This window comes from Plectropomus leopardus, chromosome 11 (genome assembly GCF_008729295.1).
Source record: "Plectropomus leopardus isolate mb chromosome 11, YSFRI_Pleo_2.0, whole genome shotgun sequence".
Lineage (NCBI taxonomy): Eukaryota > Metazoa > Chordata > Actinopteri > Perciformes > Serranidae > Plectropomus > Plectropomus leopardus.
In genome coordinates, this window is record NC_056473.1 from 27,732,846 (window position 1) to 27,750,857 (window position 18,012).

Sequence of the window (18,012 nt, forward strand, 5' to 3'; positions counted from 1 at the left end):
CCTTTGACACAAAACTATTTAAAAGTCACAGTTTTTCACAGCTTGTTGTGATAGCAGCTGACATTGGGGTCAGTAAAAAAGTGGTGAAACATCTGCAAAAATAAACAGATCAGACCTCACTAAGAGTTCAGGTCAAAGAGGAAAATCCAAAACTTAAACAGAGAGAGATCTGTAATGATAACAGAGAGTAAAGCTTACTGTAATCTGCTGTAATTCCCCAGAGAACGGCCTCCAGACTCTAGCGCTGTGCTGAGTAATGATTCTGAAAATAATTTTATGACCAGACTAAGCTTTATCATCCGTGACTCTGTACTTTTTATCATATACCACCCCCGCTCCATCTACACTCTGAGACACACACACACACACAAACACACACAGTCCCTCTGAACTCAGTGACATCTTCCCCTGTTGGCATCAGAGACCTAATGCACATGAGCTGTGTAATTTCCCATGAAATAATTGTGAAATCCATACAGAAGGGAATTAGACCGTAGGATAACAAAAGGCCATAAGTAATCAGAAACTCAGCCATAATAATCCTGCTGTATACCAATCACAATACTGCAGAACATTACTGACTTACTGTCGTTCTGTCAGGAGAGAGTACAACTTATGTTCTTAATTCTGCACTGTATGGGACTCATATGTTTTTGTTTTAGGATTATTGTAGGAAAATAAAAATATTTCTTTTGCTGTCTATGCATTAGAAAGGCACAGATAATTGTTTAAATGGTGCTATATGATCAGAGTGAACAGAATAAAAGGGCTGTGGCTTTTTGCTCAAGAGGTTAAAAAAACCACAAAAAAAAAAACCCTACAACTACCAGAATGCACTGCACCGCACCAGACCAATAAACGCTCCTACTGGTGGGTGACATAATGTGAGCTTAGCTGTTTTACCACAGGAAAAAATATGGCAGCCAGCTGGTAATAAACAATTTCAAATTAAAGTTAAACAGTAAAGTAAAATATGTTTCTGAAAACATTTAAGGAAGGTATGGCGACTGCTTCTTATTCACAAATTCTCCTATTACACCCAAACAGTGCACTAAAATGTATTACTGAAGAAATATTAGATGAGAAATAGGTAATACAGTAACAAAATTTTGCTTTATATTTGATCCGCACTGCTTGGTTTTCGATTGATCTGAGTTTGGTCTGTATTTGAGAGAAACAGAGGTGTCGGTCTCTCTCGATCCGTGTCTATGCTCTTTGTGTCTGTGCCGAGTACAGTCAGTAGTTAGAGCAACGCCAGTGGAGCCAGCAAACTTTGAGCTGAGAGCTGAGCAGGGAGATCTAGGCCCTGGTTAGATGGAGAGAAGTTTCCCACAGTTCATTTACAAATGCTACCTACACTGTCTTCCTACACACTGGTTGAAAATTAGCAAAGTATTCCTTTAATGAATCATTTCTTTCCCAAAAGTCCAAAAGAGCCCACACTATTGCCCCACGGCACACAACAAAGCCTTGTCAAAATTGAAGTAAGTGTGTGTGTGTGTGTGTGTGCGTGCGTGTGTGGCACAACAGGCATCTGTATGTGCTGTATGCATTGCTCCGTGCTGTCGCAGCACGTGGCTGAGCAGACCTGACCTCAAATAAAACTGAAAGTGTCATCACATATTCAAAGAGAGAGTGAAAAAAAGAGAAAAAGCGCCACGAATTATGCATGACTAAGTTCATCTGGCTTTACTGGGTCATCAGCAGACAGCAGCTTCTGTTTGTGTAAGCTTTTGTCATTTAAGCAGCTGTCTTTGCTTGGATTTATACGGCCTGTGTGGGTGGATTTATCTGAGTGATGAACATTATTGTTAGACACAACAACACATTCCTGTAAATATCTGCATAATCTCTTTGGACTGTGGTACCTCTGAATATTTTGCATGATGATGTAGACAAGATGACTCAAACCAAACAGTATCTAACATGTCAGATACTACAGTGGGTTTGTAATAAACAATAAAAAAGCTGATTAATTTAAACCCTTTAAAGTCCCCACTAAGAAATAAGCAATGGAATTTTTTGTCTTTGCATTTGTTTTGTTCCTTGGTGCAATAAAAAAAATCAATGCTAATTTTTTCAAGACCTAATATTTTTTTAAATACAGGCCTCAACCGAATGGTCAAAATTGCAAACCATTTACTGTTATAATGCTGTAATATGTTAGCTTGCGAACATATACCAATATATTTGTGACCACAGAAGTCCTAGTATTACGAGCACTAATATTATTTCCAGTCTTGTATTCTAGATATTTACCACTACACCACTTTGAAAACATCTCATAAATGGTAAAAAAAACATACAGATATATTTTTTTTAATCAAATGCATAATGGAATAAGATTAAATACAAACGGTTAACAACAGTTTATATTCATCTTTTTTCTAATTTAATAAAAAAAAGTTAATTTATGATCTCAGAGTTAGAAAGTAAAAAAAAAATCATACTTGTGAAATCATTTCATCATAGACTGTATATTATGGATAGAATTAAAATGTATCATTTCACAACAATGACTGATCAAAAAATGTATTTCTTAGCAAATAGTCAGTTTTTATTTAATTAACTTAGCTTTACTACCTTTACCATAAAAGGCCAAATCCACCATTTGTTAGAGCATTATTTGACTCTTAAAATATTTCTGTTTTTTGTATAAAGTTACATGAATACATGAATATGTTCATTTAGACCCCTGAATCTATATCATGTCAAATAGCTATGTAAAAATCGCCCCACACAGAGCTCTCATGTCTTGAGTCACTTTTTTTGTTTTTTACTAAACTCTTGTAGGAAGCGAACTAAAAATGCAGGCTGTTTGAAGACACAGCGACACCTGGTGGATATTTTTATTAGCATAACGTAGCTAAACCGAATGGTAGAAATCGCTCAATCTGGTTGAGCTGATTTCAATACATTTTTCATCAGAATACAATGACTCAAAATGTGCCCTACCAAACAGCTGAGCAGGAAGTTAAAGCGTTTAAATAACAATCACACTTACAATCCGATCACCTGTTACCATCAGTGTTGCTACCAAATATCTAGTATTTTATTTAAGACTTTGTTGTAATTGAGAAAAAGGGACCGTGTGCTTTGGACATGTTGAACTAAAACGGCAGATCCTTTTTCCTTTATACTTCTTTTTTTAAACTAGGGATTTTCATGTTTCATTGCATAGACTTAGCGCATTTTTTTAGCTATAGGCGAGCTGCAGCTTTCCCTTCTCTCTTGTGGGTGTACGGCCACACATTTCACACCCATCTATCTCTTTCTTTCCTCTCTGCTTTATCTCCAGAAGTGTTTGCTTACAGTGCATCAGGGGGCATCAGCAGACTCACTCTCCATCTCCCTTTAATTCTCACTCTCCTCCGACTCTATAACAGAAAGACCACCCCTCAGGGCACCTTATTCATCCACGCCATAATGTTGACAGAAAACACACAAAGGGCTTCATGAAGCTTCAGATCAGCCACACAGAAGGGCAGGAGGGCTTGGACAATGTCTAAGCAGCGTACTGAGGCACAAACAGCATTGCCATGATTTTACATTCTAGCATATTGCTTTGGGCTCTATTGAAGATAGAATTCATAAGACAGCTTGAAGGGAGCAGAGACAACCTCTCAGCGTGTTTACACAGAGTTTCACCACACCACACAAGATGCTCTAAAACTCGGCACTCGGCCACAAATGGAGAGATGTGATGCTTGGCTTGTCATGCGAAGGTTGAGTGAGGTAAGAAGAAAAAGCTCTGGATCTTAAGGCCGCAACAACTCTTTTTTTGTTTCAGATCCTCGACCCACACTACACTGTACAACTTTAGAAATCCCAGATGATTAAGTGTGTGTTTTGTTGTCAAATATATTACTGTTGGGTACAAAGTAAGAATAATATGCCTGATTTAGGGAAAGGTTTTACTTTATTAGATAAAGGCCCAGTGTGTTGGATTTAGGGAGATATAGTGGCAGAAATTAAATATTATACAACAAGTATATTTTCTTCAGTGTAAAATCACCTAAAACTAAGATTCATTGTGTTTCGTTACTTCGGAATGAGCCGTTTATAGCTACATACGGAGCAGGTCTTTGTCTATGGAGATTGCAATGTTGCACCAACATGTTTCTTTAGCAGACCAAAACAGACAAACCAAACACTGGTTCTAGACAGGGCTATCTGCATTTTAGTATCGGCCACAGCAGTAAGAAGAGAATGATGTAAAAAAAGCAAGGTGAACCTGCTTTAATCAATGTTTTTACCAGTATTACCTAGTCTGTTTGTTTTGAAGAGGAGTCGACCTCTGCAGATAATTTGACTCCCAGCAAAAAACTCCTAACAATAAATACAAATACTAATCAGGAGAAGTTTCAGCTGGTTGCAATTTGCAATCCTCACTGCTAGACGCCACTAAATCCAACAAGTCTTGCACACTGTTCCCTTAAACTGACTAAGTTTAAAGACTGAAGTCCTATTAGACATGCCAGTCACACCAATCTTAACACTTAAGATAATGCAAACTATTCTGCCTGCAAGCCAAGCCATCAAGACCAAGTCAAATTTTTTATGAGGTTCGTCAAAAAACACCTGAAAGAAAGGAATGTATGAACACAGAAATTTAAGAGCACAAAGGGAAAAACATGGAAACACTTCCGTCTAATAACATGGGAACAATAATTCCCATGACGATCCCTGAATATATGACAGTACTGTTTTACTCATGCAGTAATGCTATACCAGTCGTTCTGGCAGAAAGCACAGCAATTTCCCAGGCCTCAGTCTATTAAATGGAGTGCCTAGAGGCTTGATGAGTGATTAAGGTCAAATGATGGTCTCAAGCTTGGCGCTGAGATTATGATCAGACCTATGGTGAGCTGGGCGGCGTGTTGTCCATGTGACAGATTGGATATGTCAACAAAAAGGAATAAACAGGCTGAAAGATAAAGAAAATCTCATGTTGTTTATGATTAAAATGCCAAATATATATAGAGCACACATCCCACATAATCCCAGTGCAACTACAAGTGACTCTGAGACCTGCAGAGTTGCACTTTTTTCATAGCACAAAAGAACAAAGACATTTTCAAAACATCTGAGGGAGTGCAGGGGCAAAATGCTGACACCCACTTGCAAGATGGATGGTTTTAGCTCTTACCGAGAGATCTTTTCCTGCCCACTTGCATTCATCTCTTCTGGTGGGTGAAGCCGGCCAGGGGATCTGCAACACAAACACAGTTCCGGTGCATGTTAGAGAAGAATCACCCCCCTCCTCGAATCAATTTAACAGAGTGAGTCGATACAGCTAACGCTTGTGTGCATGAAAGTGGGTATATATGGGGGTTGAAGGGGTCACAATGCGATTTGTTATCCACTTTGTTTCAGTTTACTCCATTATTCATCCAGGTGTGCAGAGAGCAGCTAACATGCCTGGCACAGCGTGTGATCGTGTGCGACAGCCCTGGTCTGAAATATTCATGAGGCTCTTTTCTGTAGAAACAGGAAAGAGAGTCTCGAGATACCTGAGCCCCTGACTGGCACTCTGGATGGAGACACTCGCTCAGCAAATGGTGACCAGGATTCAGACTCTATAAAAATACATAATACGCCACAAAATGTTTTCATACTGCTCATCCAAAGTAATCCAAGTGTCCTGAAGCCCCGACATGCCAAGTTGTTTTGAAAACATCACCGGTGCCATGTTTTTAGACTTGTTGTAGTCTAAAAACATGGCACATATGTGCGCTCACACCAGACCAACCAGAGCTCGTAGTATCTTCACACCAGTGACATGCTGCCCGGAGGCATGCGTGTAGGAGGCTTCCTGGAGCAGTATAGAGACATGTTGTGGTTTTAGCATGTAATTTTTAACATTTGAATCCTGGTTACAATTTACTTCAATAGTTCTGGTGATGAATGCAACTCCTTTTCCCCGTGAAACTCTGGCAGTGTTTTGTAGACTATAAAACTTCCCCCGACTTTCCATTGGCATGAGGGTGAGTAGATAATGACCGAATTTATCCCTTTAAGTCCGTCAGAAACACAAACAAGTCATAATAGACAGATAAATGGATGAAAGCACCAGCCAGACTGACAGAAAATCAAACATTGGCTGCACCTGTGCGTAGTCTCTGCTGATATTGAGCAGGTTAAAGGAGAAGATGTGGTCCTTGGCTCCCACCACCAGTCTTCCTTTCTCCTCGTCCAGCAGGAAGGTGTGGTAAGCCGAGCTGTTGGCCAGGCCTTCAAACGTCACAAGGTTGTTTGACTCCAGCATGTCTGCAGAGAAAAATGGAAAGAAAAGTGAGGATCAGCAAAATATGATAATCACTGTGTGAAAATCACAGTAACTGTGGGCAGCATGGACATGAAGAAAATCCATCAGGTCAACATTTATTTCAATTATTTTATTAAGTTTCCAGGGGTGTTTGAAAGAGACATCCTGGGTTTTAGAGCGCTTTCAACATTTCCAACCACTTAGAATTTCTGTGACCACAGATTCACCTCTCCATTCACTCGTCTGCCTGCTCAGTTGGATGTGCACTGAGGATCACTGCTCTGTGCTGTGAGGGTTGTTTTGGCTATATCCCAATAGACTGGTCCTCTTCTTCCTTTCCTCAAAGACCCCCTCAGAGCTTGTTTATGTGTTTTTTTAATTTATTTTTGTGTCAATGTTGTAGCTTCCATTCCCTTTATAAGGTGATCTCAGGACTAGAAATTGTACAGCTTGGCCAAGCAAGGCAACTGACAGAACCGATGCCAAGCCAAATTGGACTGGGCAGGTAATGCCAGCTCTGAGAGCCAATGATCAAACTGTCTGCATGGGGAAGTGACCTTGACCAGAGCAGCCAAGCAGAACTTGGTACACTCACAGTGGAAAACTGGGAGGAATATGTAATGTCATATGACTCTGCTAATATTTCATAGTTCAAGCTGCAGGATTACTCTAAACCGCATCAGCTATCCGGGCACGTTACTATGGGCTACAGCTCACGTTTTGCAGTGTAATGCGATGGTCTGCCAAGTCTGGCAAAGAAGCGCCATTTGCTTTCACAGCAGAAAGCCGAACTTGTCACAAACAGACATTGAGGATCTCATTACCGTAACGACCTCTAAAGGTGGCATTATGACTATGGCATTATCGCACCTTTTGTGTAAGATGTGCATAAACAAACACACATTCATGCTCTGTCCTTCTCACATTTTGTTCTCACCCGCAAAGTCTAACCACACCATGGCGCCCTCCCATTGACCACCCACACAAAAGGCTGGAGAGTTATGGAACAGGGGAGAACTGGTTCCTTTGGTACACTCTTTCTCTCTCTCTTTCTCTTTCTCGGGGAGTAAATAACAAAAATGTTCATGAATGTTTTAGCAGGGAGAATGCCCCCTCTCTGAAGTGTGTCAGAACCCGAGAGAGTGAGAAGACACAAGCTGGCGCATGAGATGGTGTAAAAGAAAAGCAAACTGGAGAAGAGGGGGCATCACACTGCTTTTACTCATTCATAAACTTCATTTTAACAAGAATTTAAAACATGAACATGAAAGTTATCCAACAAAACTTTGACAGATGTAATCTGAGAATGCTGATTTTTATAATTTGTTTTTAACTAAAAAAATAGTAAATGGGTTTTTAAAAATTTGATATTTAGCTATAGGCCACTACAAACCCCTTTCACACTGCTTATTGAGGGCAGGAATGTCCTGTCATTATTCTTCCTTGTCATTCTTTATGAAAGGTACTGTTGTGCCTTGACACACCAAGCCAATGACCTTGTTGGCTGTTGACTGATTCAGCATGGTGAATTGATGGAGGCAGGCATGGAGCCCATCCTTGAATGAAATCACTCTGATTGGCCATTGAACTCAGCACAGAAGAAGAAAAATGTAAATGAAAAATGTAAACAAACAGCTAAAGTTAAGTTCAACTAATTGGCTGAAACACAGCGACGTGAGACAACACAGCAGGGCGCTTTTGTCACTAGTATTTCTTGGATGTTGGCTTGGTGTGTCATGGCCTTAAGTTGGCAGAAGAGGTAGTAACAGCACAGAATTGATGTCTGTGTAAAAGGGACAGCCAGCAGGACAGGACCATGGATGAGACGGAATGAAACCCGTTTTATGTGCGACCCATTGCGGGAGATTTACTAAGCAGCTAGCCACAGTTAGCAGTTAACTCAAAAAGAAGAAAAGCGTTTGAAAAACAAATTTGCGTGACTAGTAGGTCTGGGAGCTCCAAGCAGAGTGCAAGATCATCTGCCAAAAAAGGGACAGTGAATGATTGTTATGCCATATTATGCCAGAGTTATTGTTAAGAAAGCTCTACCTAAGCAATATGTTACTTATCACACTAGAGGTCAGCACTGTTGTGTTGTGCCTGTTATGCATCTTTTGCTTCCAGAATGCCAGCATGCTATCTAAAATCAAACACTGGGTTGGCATTGTGCTGCTGTTGTTTGGTTTTGTGTAAGAATGCAAAGTCATTCTAATGAAAGGACTCGTAATGGCCCTATGGTGCAATGTCTATGTAATAAAGGCTGCAGTCAAAAACCATGAATGAGCCGATAAAAAGCTAGATGAGAAGCAGTAAAAGTCAACTACAAAGACAACTATTAAAAAAGCATCATGGGTGAATAGTATAAAAGAATACTTATAGTGGAAATGATTCTTTCATAGGTTTTATGTTTTATGATTATTGCCTCAATGAAAATCAAATAAATATTTTATGTTATCATGTGGTTCAGTTGTTTTTGAATTAAGAGGCATAAGAGATTTGAGTATAATCTTTATGGTGCCAGTATGCTGGTTGAAAAAATGGCCTTAACAGGAAGTGTATCATAAAAAGGGCGATGAGACAAATGGAAAGAAAATAAGCTGGGCTTGAAAAGGAAATATATTAAAAGTTTAGGAAACACAGCTTTGGAAAGCAAAAGAAAAAATAAGAACATTCCTTCATGTAACATTTAGGCTCTGGCACTCTGACAAATACAAACCTTTTTTTCACTGACTTAAATGCATGCGAATGCTGCATTTACACATGCACACTGCTGTACACACAGGATGGCAGTAAACAATGGGTTGACATTGAGCCTCCATTTGCATTGTTTTGGTGATTTAGTTGGTTTCCTGTCCTTCAGCTCTGATGGGGACAGATTTAGTCTCCTAAGTATAAACTCACAGTGTTGTGTGACCCAGCCAGAGAAGTTGAAATCGAAACCTAATTTAATATGTCCATGAGGATTTAAAGTATTTTTAATGTCATAAAAAAACAACTCTGTAGCCACTCTGATACATAATGGGACTCGTTCCAAACCCGAAGGCTGGTTAAGACCTACAGTAGCATTGCAAGCCAAAGCAGTTGTAACAGTTTAAATTATGATTCAATAAATGCTTCCAGACATTCACACTATCAACTTTTATTCATATTTATGTGTCTGTAAATCACAGACAGAGGTACAGTAGATCACTCTATTTGTATTTTATTGGTAAAATGTTCTCGGAATATTACTAATTTAATTTTCAAAAGTGATTACTGGGTTGCAAAAAATACTGCCGCTGCCTTAAAGAATGGAAAGATGTGTAAGGTCATGAAAAAGTTGCAGAAAAAGTATTGCTTATCCCAGTCCAAAGCTGTGTCCCAGATTTATGCTCCTCTGTAACCTTGGTGATCAATCATTAGTGGATCCACTGTAAGCCCTTCACTGACAGCACAATAACACCCGCCTGCTACCTCTGACCCTCTTCCACCTGCACCAGCGCTGCGTTTGTGTGTGGGCGAGAAAGACGAAGACAGAGAGAAGACATCCTCCACATGTAATATTTTTTTACTTTTGCTCCACAGAAACAGGGACGGACTTTGCTTTGCAGATTGTAGCAAACTCTTTCCAACTACCTGACATCCAGCAAGGTTATTACACACACATGCACATTGATGGGTCACGTGGAAAAACAAAAAGGAAACTTCTGCACATTAAAATAAACTGACAACAATAAAAGTAGTGTGTCTGTGTAATTTGTATGTCATTTGTTTATCTGAAGGAAATCAGTAATTGCCCACAGAGTGATACACTTGTTTTATAAACAGCAAGGTGTCAAGGAGCTGCAGGGAAACTGCACAGACGTGATGACTGCACTTCACTTCTCCTCAAACCACATCGTTGTGAGAGAATGGAGAACAGCATCACCACATCCACCCACCACACACACACACACACACACACACACACACACACACACACACGTCTCTGGTTTGTGGAAACTGTCTATGGGAGTAGTGTCCATGGCAACAGACCATTCAACAGAGACTACCACTAACTTATTAAAAGCTATTCATCCAGAGACAGATACTCTATGGGTATTGTACGTGGATCAGTGTGTGTGTGTTTTATGGAGCATGCTCTGATGTGTGTTATTGGAAAAAAACAGGATGTTTCCAAGCCATGCCACAGGTAGTAACCTACACATGTTTGAACTGGTGTGCCCTCTGGGTAAATAGACACCCTACTCATGCATAAAGCAACACTGTTTTTTCTTCTGTTTATCCTGCAGCAAAAACTAAACATTTTTCTGCAAATCAGTTTTGATACACTGCAAGACCTCTGACAGAGTTTCACAGTAATATTTAGAGGTGTGGACTTGGGTCACATGGTTTGGAGTCAAGGCAGATTTGACGACTTTAGACTGGATAAAATCAAGATAGATTTGCAGCCCTACTTGGAATTAAACACCAATGACTTGAGACTTCACTTGGACTTGAGCCTTTTGACCAGAAAATACTTGATAACATTACATCTCGTGAAGAGTGCAATATGGCTTGTGTTAAGACCTAGGACTTTGGATTTGTCAGTCTTGATTCAAGACTTCATTGGAAAGTCATGAGAGTTACTTGTTAGTTAAAAAACAATACCTTGATCCCAACGTTGGTAAAAATACTACTTAAAACTTGTCTGTTAAGTCGTGCTACATAGAACATGCTTAGATGTAATAAAAAACAAACAAACAGAGAGAAAGAGAGAGACGTAAAGACAGGTGGATCAGCAAATGTGTGGCCTGTAACAGGTGTCAGCTGCTGCCCTGCCATATTTAACAATTCTTTCTCTTTTACTCTGTAACTGTTGAGGCCTTTTAAGAATCCTGCAAATGTCACTTTTGTTACCAGCTGTTTGTTGCCCGCTTTCACTTTCACATCTTTTTCCTCTCTACACTTATTTTAGTTAAATTTTGCCCACTTTGCTCCCTTTCTTTCCGTTTCACTCCCTCACTCTCACCACCGCTATATTCTGTTGCGATGAATTTGAGAGTGAAGGACTGAGAGAGCCGAAGAGCGAGAGGGAAAAATGGAAAGCGAGAGAGAAAGAGAGAGATAAGGGGGCAGATGGAATGGATGCAAAGAATCAACAGTCCCATGTGAGACTGATAAAAATAAACTCTTTTACCCTACATTCTCTCCGTCTCCCTCTCTCTTTCTCTTTCTCGACTGGAGGGCACAGAGAGTGTTATCTAAGTGCTTCCTAAGAAAAAAGCAGAAACACGTCTTAACAATAAACCATGTGTGGCCGCACTGTGTACGGGAGCGCTGATGTTTGGCCGCGGTTCAGCAGCTGCACTGACGTTCATCCTTCACATGGCTGATTGTATGATTGCACACTGACAAAACACGACGTATGACTGTGTTACTTTAAGTGTATACAGTCACTGATTCATCCATGCCTGAGGGAAAACACGACAAAGCTTCATCAGTCAAGTAATTTGTTCAGTGTCAAGCAGAAATGCAGGCAAACGCCTCCTCAAACCCTCTCACATATTACAGGCTGCTCTGCAAATTTGCCTGGTTTGAAGTTTAAGGTGATTGCTTTAGTTATGAACGAAATAATATTGACGAGATTGTTTTAAAGATTGCAATAAAGTTAGTTTTATTAAAGTTATGGCTGGGCAATCAGGGGCGTAGGTTTCTTTTAACACTGGGAGACACAAATATGAACTGGGGGTTTGCTTATATTATATACTGATAATAAATACTGAGGAGGACGTGTCACCTGCATCCCCTCTTAAATCTATGCCAATGATTGCCATGTATCATATGTCATATTGTGATGACATGGTCCTGCTCTGTTATTGTTATACCAAATCTTTTGTGAAATAAGAATAAGTAAATGGAGTTAAAACTTAACGATCAAGTTTGTAGGATATAGTGGCAAGACTGCATAACTGATATTTCTCCCGCATGCCAAGCACAAAAACACGTTGGAATGGTCCTATCTAGAGAAAGTGTTTGGTTTGTCCATTTTGGGCTACTGTAGAAAAACATGGTGGACTCCTCAGGAAAGGATCCACATCATACGGGGATATAAATGGTCCATTCTAAGGTAATAAAAACACAACCGTTCTTTTATGGAGCAGCACAGGAGACCACTCCTGCCCAGTGCAAAGAGACTAATTCATCTGCCTTTGACAGAACGGACTAAATTATTACACCGACTGACATGCATATGGATTAATTATTTACCTGTTTAATAAGTTAGTTAGTTACCTGCCTTTAGTTATGATTGCCTTCTGTGTTTGCATGTGTTTTTACTGGGTTTGGAACCATCACTGTTGTTTTACGTATTCATCGATGAGTACCAATGACAATGCAGTTTCCATTCAGGGAAGTTTTCTATCCATCTCTCCATCTACCTACTTATCTACTTATCCATTCATCCATCCATCTACTAGCGAACAGCTTTGTGTGATGTGATAGTTCAAGTTCGCTGCAGTTTGTGGGACCATTTTAAATGTGATTTTTTGCCATATTGTAATTTGTAATGATATTGGAAAATGTTCTTATTGATGATTTATTACTGATTTCAACCACACTGCTCAGCCCTACATCGTACTATGCCTGTCAGTCAGCCGATAGCCAGGGGCACTGAAGATGATGTAAGCGGTCATATTTCAACAAAGTGAATTTATTCTTCAGTGTGTCATACTTTGCAGCTGGTACAGATGATGACTAAGTCAAATGACTACAAAGATTCCTCTCAGAGCCCCTGGTGAAAGAAGTCAAACAAAAACTGAACAGTGCCAAACAAATCCTGAGTACGCCTCCATTTGGAGGGGAACAGTCTATTCAGAACCCGAGAAAGCCTCCAAACATCCAGCTCCCTGAGTGTACAGGATACCTTCCCATGGCTGTTCAGGGCCATTCAGAGTTTATACTGTACACACCCCGAGAAACCCAACTCCACTCCGAAGATTCTTAACGTGCTTATGGATTAAAGGTCTTTAAGGGAACTTCTCCGTTCTCCAAGTCTGATTAAAAGTCAGTTTGCACCATAACAAAAACACAAGACAAACACGAAGACAAAAACAGCTGAACAGGACAACTGGAGAAAGAACTTTGTGAACAGTAAGGCCGAGCAGTTACTAATGTAGTTTCAATTTTCTTGGCTCTTTTCCTCCTTGGTATGCAAGAATAAGAATTTTGTTGTGCTGCTCTGAATATATCTGCCTGTGTGTGTGTGTGTGTGTGTGTGTGTGTGTGTGTGTGTGTGCGTGTGTGTGTGTAAGCCATTGGCTCTGCTGTGGAAATGGGTGGACAGGTCGAAGAGAAGGAGAAGAGAAGAGAGCGAGTACTTTTGGCAGTACACACACATCCTATAAAACTAAAGTGCCCCCTCTTCCTTCCCCTGGACAGCAAACAACATGTGCTCTACTTCTTGTCGCCCATAAACTTGCAAAACCATATGGATCTGTGTTTACTCCCCAGAGGATGCACTCACCTCGGGGGTGTGAATCAGTCTCAGATGAATTTATTAGGGCTGTCAGCATTAATGTGTTAATTGCGTTTAAGGTCCATACGTGATGCCTTTAAATTTTTTTTTAAAAAGTTCAAATTGCGTTAATCGCTGGCCAGAATTCCTGTATTCAAGAGGCTGTACTGGGCTGAGTTTTGAAGCTAAAGTGGTGATAGTGGTATCATATGAAACTAGAAGACTTGGGAAATCCAGTGGTATGTCATGTTAACTTCTCAGTAACAGAATAACGCTCCAAAGTTTGGCTAAATTTTGGCGATGTAAAAACAGCATGGACATTTCACAGGGGTCCCATGACCTCTGACCTCAAGATATCTGAGTGAAAATGGGTTTTGTTGGTACCCATGTTATGCTAGTCCCATGCAGTTTTTTGGTGTCATTTGAAGACTTGAATCATTAAGGACTCTTGATAATGTATCAATATCAATAAAATTAACGATACCCATCCTTAATGAAAATGTGATTAAAAAATGTGATAAATCGTGACTAACTTTTAAAATTCTGCGATTAATCACAATTTAAAAATGAATCGCTGACGACCCTACAATTTATGAAAAAGTGTCGACGGCCTCACACTATCTCATCATCACCCAGTCGCAGTTGTTGATACAGTTGGACCTTAGCTCGTGTTTAGGTAGCCATGGGGTACCATTGTAATGTTTCCCCCACTCCACTGCCCTTCTGCCCCTCAACTGTCGCTTTCAAAGATTTTTTGGAATCTCCTGGGGTTCAGCGGGGAGTGTGTGTGTGTGTGTGTGTTTGTGTGTGGGTGTTTTTGGTGGTCAGTCATGGAAGTATGTAGAGATTAACAGCGTTCACTGAGGGGCTCATACTGCGGGGGAGCAGGCTGCTGCTCAAGTTCACGCTTTCGAGATAAACACCTCCCTGCTGTGTTCATAAGAGTTAAATCTTCAGTAGAGTCAAAAAACATGTGCAAGTGTGCAGAAGCCTGCACCCACACAGACACATTTGAACACACGTTGCTTTTCCCAGTATTCCCAGTGACCTGTAGGGGTCAGAGTTCCTTCACCTCACAGCAAAACTACCGGACAACTTCTCAGGCTGTCTGAGCAGGTACTGCTCTGTAATCCACCACAGTGAATCATCTGATTTCCTCCTCTCCATGAGTAAAGCTGCTTCACCTATCACAGGGGTAATAAATAATTTATATGATGATATAAATGATTCATAATGCAATAATCCCATGTCACTTGCCTAATGGGACCTACAGTGGATAATGTTTGATGAAATTCTACAGTATTACATGAATAATATTTCCACCACGTTCCAGGCATGAAAATGATACCTGCATGCTTTCCTCTGGCTCCTCAGCCAGATATGGTGCCAAATATTGTCCCCAGCAGCCAAAATGAGAATGAGGTCTAATGGAAATATTGAGCCAAATAACCAAGCTGGCCAGGCTGCTACCTGAGGGCCTGACTCCTAACAGAGATATCACTGCATGGGCGTGTTTCACCAAACTGACAGCATGTTGTTTTAAATGACTGATGCACTCACAGGTATCATTAGCTAACTACAGATGGCCATGTATTTATGTGTGTTTGTGTGTGAGCGCATGCTCGTGTGTATAATTATGGATCTCCCAGTGCTGAGCGAGAAATTTTTCTCTTTGGGAAAGCCATCTGCTGAAACAGACCTGCGCCATTCATCCTGAGCATAATTACCATGCAGGAAAGAGCGGAGCGGAAAAATGACATCCAGGAAAAAAAGAAAGGGAGAGAGAGAGAGAGAGAGAGGGATAAATGACGCTCAACTGCCAGGGAGTCCGTGTCTGGCACCACTTTTCATTGCAAAACTGACAACAGCAGTTGATCAAAACAGAGAGAGAAAGACAGGAAGACACATCAGAGACAGACTTCTATCATAAACAATTCAGTTGTGTCATTAAGACACATGTGGCAGTTAAAGTTACTTTCCTGAACAAGACTTAACTGCTCTCCTCTTGGCATAATCATACAATTATTCCCATTAATTCCTATTTATTTTTCCTAGCTGATTGGTTTACTGAACCAATTTAGTATTATTTTTATGACACTGCCAAGAGGTTTCCATGAGAACAACACATTTGCTTTTTTACAGCTTAACTGGATGTAATGGATCATAAATACTATATTTGGAAGAGTTATCTGCATGACTCAGTGGATATTAAATGGGAAATTGCTGTAGAGACATGCAGATGATTTAAAACCACATATAAAACAGCTTTTGGACTAAAGTCACAACAAACAGATATGCATTATTTCATCTATACACATCTGATAAGCCATAAAACCTGACAAAGATGTACTTGTTTAACTCAGTTTGCTTTGCTGTGTTTTTACATGTAATCAGAGCAAAGCATCTCTCTGCCTCACAGTAGGATCTCATAGTTACAACTTCTTTAGACAAGCCTTCACTTCAGCGGCACACCACATGTGGTTTGGAGATTTATGTCTAAACAATCCAGAGGCAAAGCATCTAACTCAGACAAAACAGTAAAGAACTGAAACATTTAGAGATGTGCATTTGTGACAGGTTGCACAAATGCAAGTAACTCACCTTTATAGGAGAGTTTTAGCCGGGGGACGTTGTTCTTGGTCTGTTGGGCTCCGCTGCCCTCCGTCCTGAGCAGAACCACCCCACACAGCAGCAAAATGCTGCCCCAGAGAGCACCCATGGTCCTGGGGCAATAGAGGCCAGAGAGGTCCTTTTAAATACACGCCTCCAGCGCGGTCTCAGTCTCAGTGCCGGTGTAGTAAAAGAAATGTTCCTGCTGTCCAGCGATTATGAATAAATGCTCGTGCTTCAAGTCCAGACTGATTCTCAGCAGGTCTCGTCCCCTGCCAAATCAAAAACCCTTTCCTGTTCCAGGGGTCAAAAGCCAAAAATTAAGAGTCCAACTCCAGGGGAGACAGAACCTGCAAAGTAGAGTCGGGGGTCAATGTTGCTGCAAGTGAGCCTCCCACACCAGCAAGTCCAAGGCAAACTTAACCCAACTAAAGAAGAGATCTTCACCATACTAACAGCGAGGAAGAGTGAGATGGTCTGTGTGCGACTGCCATGGTACTTAACCAGCATGCTGCTCTGTCTAACCAGCCATCCACGTTGTCGCTGAGCCTCTACCTTCAACTAAAGAGAGAAAAACAGGTCCAGTTTGTTTCAGCTGTTAATCCAGTCTGCTTTGTAGAACACAATCTGCACTGGCTCTCTCTCCTTTTTTCACTTTTTTTTAGCTACCTCTCTCTCGACTTAGTACTGCTCTGGACTAGTTCAGCCCTACTCAGCGCAGCTCTGCCCTGTCCCCACAGCGCAAGGCACACAGTGCAACTGAGAACAGCTGAGGCAGACGGCATAGTCAGAGTGAGAGAGAGGAAGAGCGAGAGAGAGGAGAGAGAGAGAGGGAGAGGAGAGTGAGTGCAGTGTAGGTGGGAGAAAGGGTGAGAGAGAGCAGAGAAAGCATGAGAGAAAAGAAAACACTGAAAGCAAAAGTGGTAGGAGAGGAGAGGTTAGGGCAAGGCAGGAGGTTAGAAAGAGTATGGAAACAGGAAAACAGCAGAGCATGAAAGCATCGAAGCTCAGTATTAGTAAAAAATAGATGCAGCTTTTCAGTAAAGATGAAACTCTAAAACGTAGTACTTTTAGTAGATGCTGCAACGCTTATCTACAAAATAAATGAACACGCAGTCCTTTTTACCTAATTTAACTTCTTCGCCTTCCAGTTTTCTTGTCCTCTAACCTTCATTTTGCACAACATCCCGTTCCCATTTTTTAATGCATTTCAACAGTTTTTAATGCATTATGCAGGTATTGGGATTAGCCGCTGGAAATCATTTTAACTCAACTGAATCCCCTCTGTTAATTCTGTGTTGCAATATCTGCCTCTCCTTTTTTTATTCTGAGGACTTGCATAATATTGAAAGGTATCCATTTCACAATGATATATTTCCCAGGAGACCGACTGCATCATAAATTAAACTATACATAATTTATCATCTCAGTTATGCTAAAATGTAGTATGCTTTAAGATTCAAACGAGTCGGCGTGCTGTGTGGTTAAATGTCCATTACTTTTTGTTAAGTGTTATTTAATTTAACAAGAAAACATACCAGAGATTACATCAAAGATTAGATAAATTTTTTTTTCTGCTGCCTAAAAATGCCAGACAGTGAGACATCATAGAGGCCAACTGCATGCTATTTAACTGGCTGCTTCGCAATGTAAAACATCA

At 40.6% G+C, this 18,012-nt stretch overlaps 1 protein-coding gene across 3 annotated transcripts in view; it reads right to left on the bottom strand.

Moving 5' to 3' along the window:
- sema3ab (sema domain, immunoglobulin domain (Ig), short basic domain, secreted, (semaphorin) 3Ab) overlaps window positions 1-18,012 on the bottom strand; it is an 82,105-nt gene that overhangs the window by 16,989 nt on the left and 47,104 nt on the right. Inside the window, exons 2-4 of one of the 3 annotated variants that reach the window (XM_042495621.1) lie at window positions 16,344-16,702; window positions 6,110-6,270; window positions 5,150-5,212 (exon numbers count right to left, since the gene is read on the bottom strand). In XM_042495621.1, coding sequence (XP_042351555.1) covers window positions 5,150-5,212; window positions 6,110-6,270; window positions 16,344-16,461 — 342 coding nt within the window. In that variant the 5' untranslated portion in view covers window positions 16,462-16,702. Of the gene's footprint in view, window positions 1-5,149; window positions 5,213-6,109; window positions 6,271-16,343; window positions 17,088-18,012 lie in introns of those variants that run through there. The other 2 variants (XM_042495619.1, XM_042495622.1) reach the window with 2 other exon arrangements.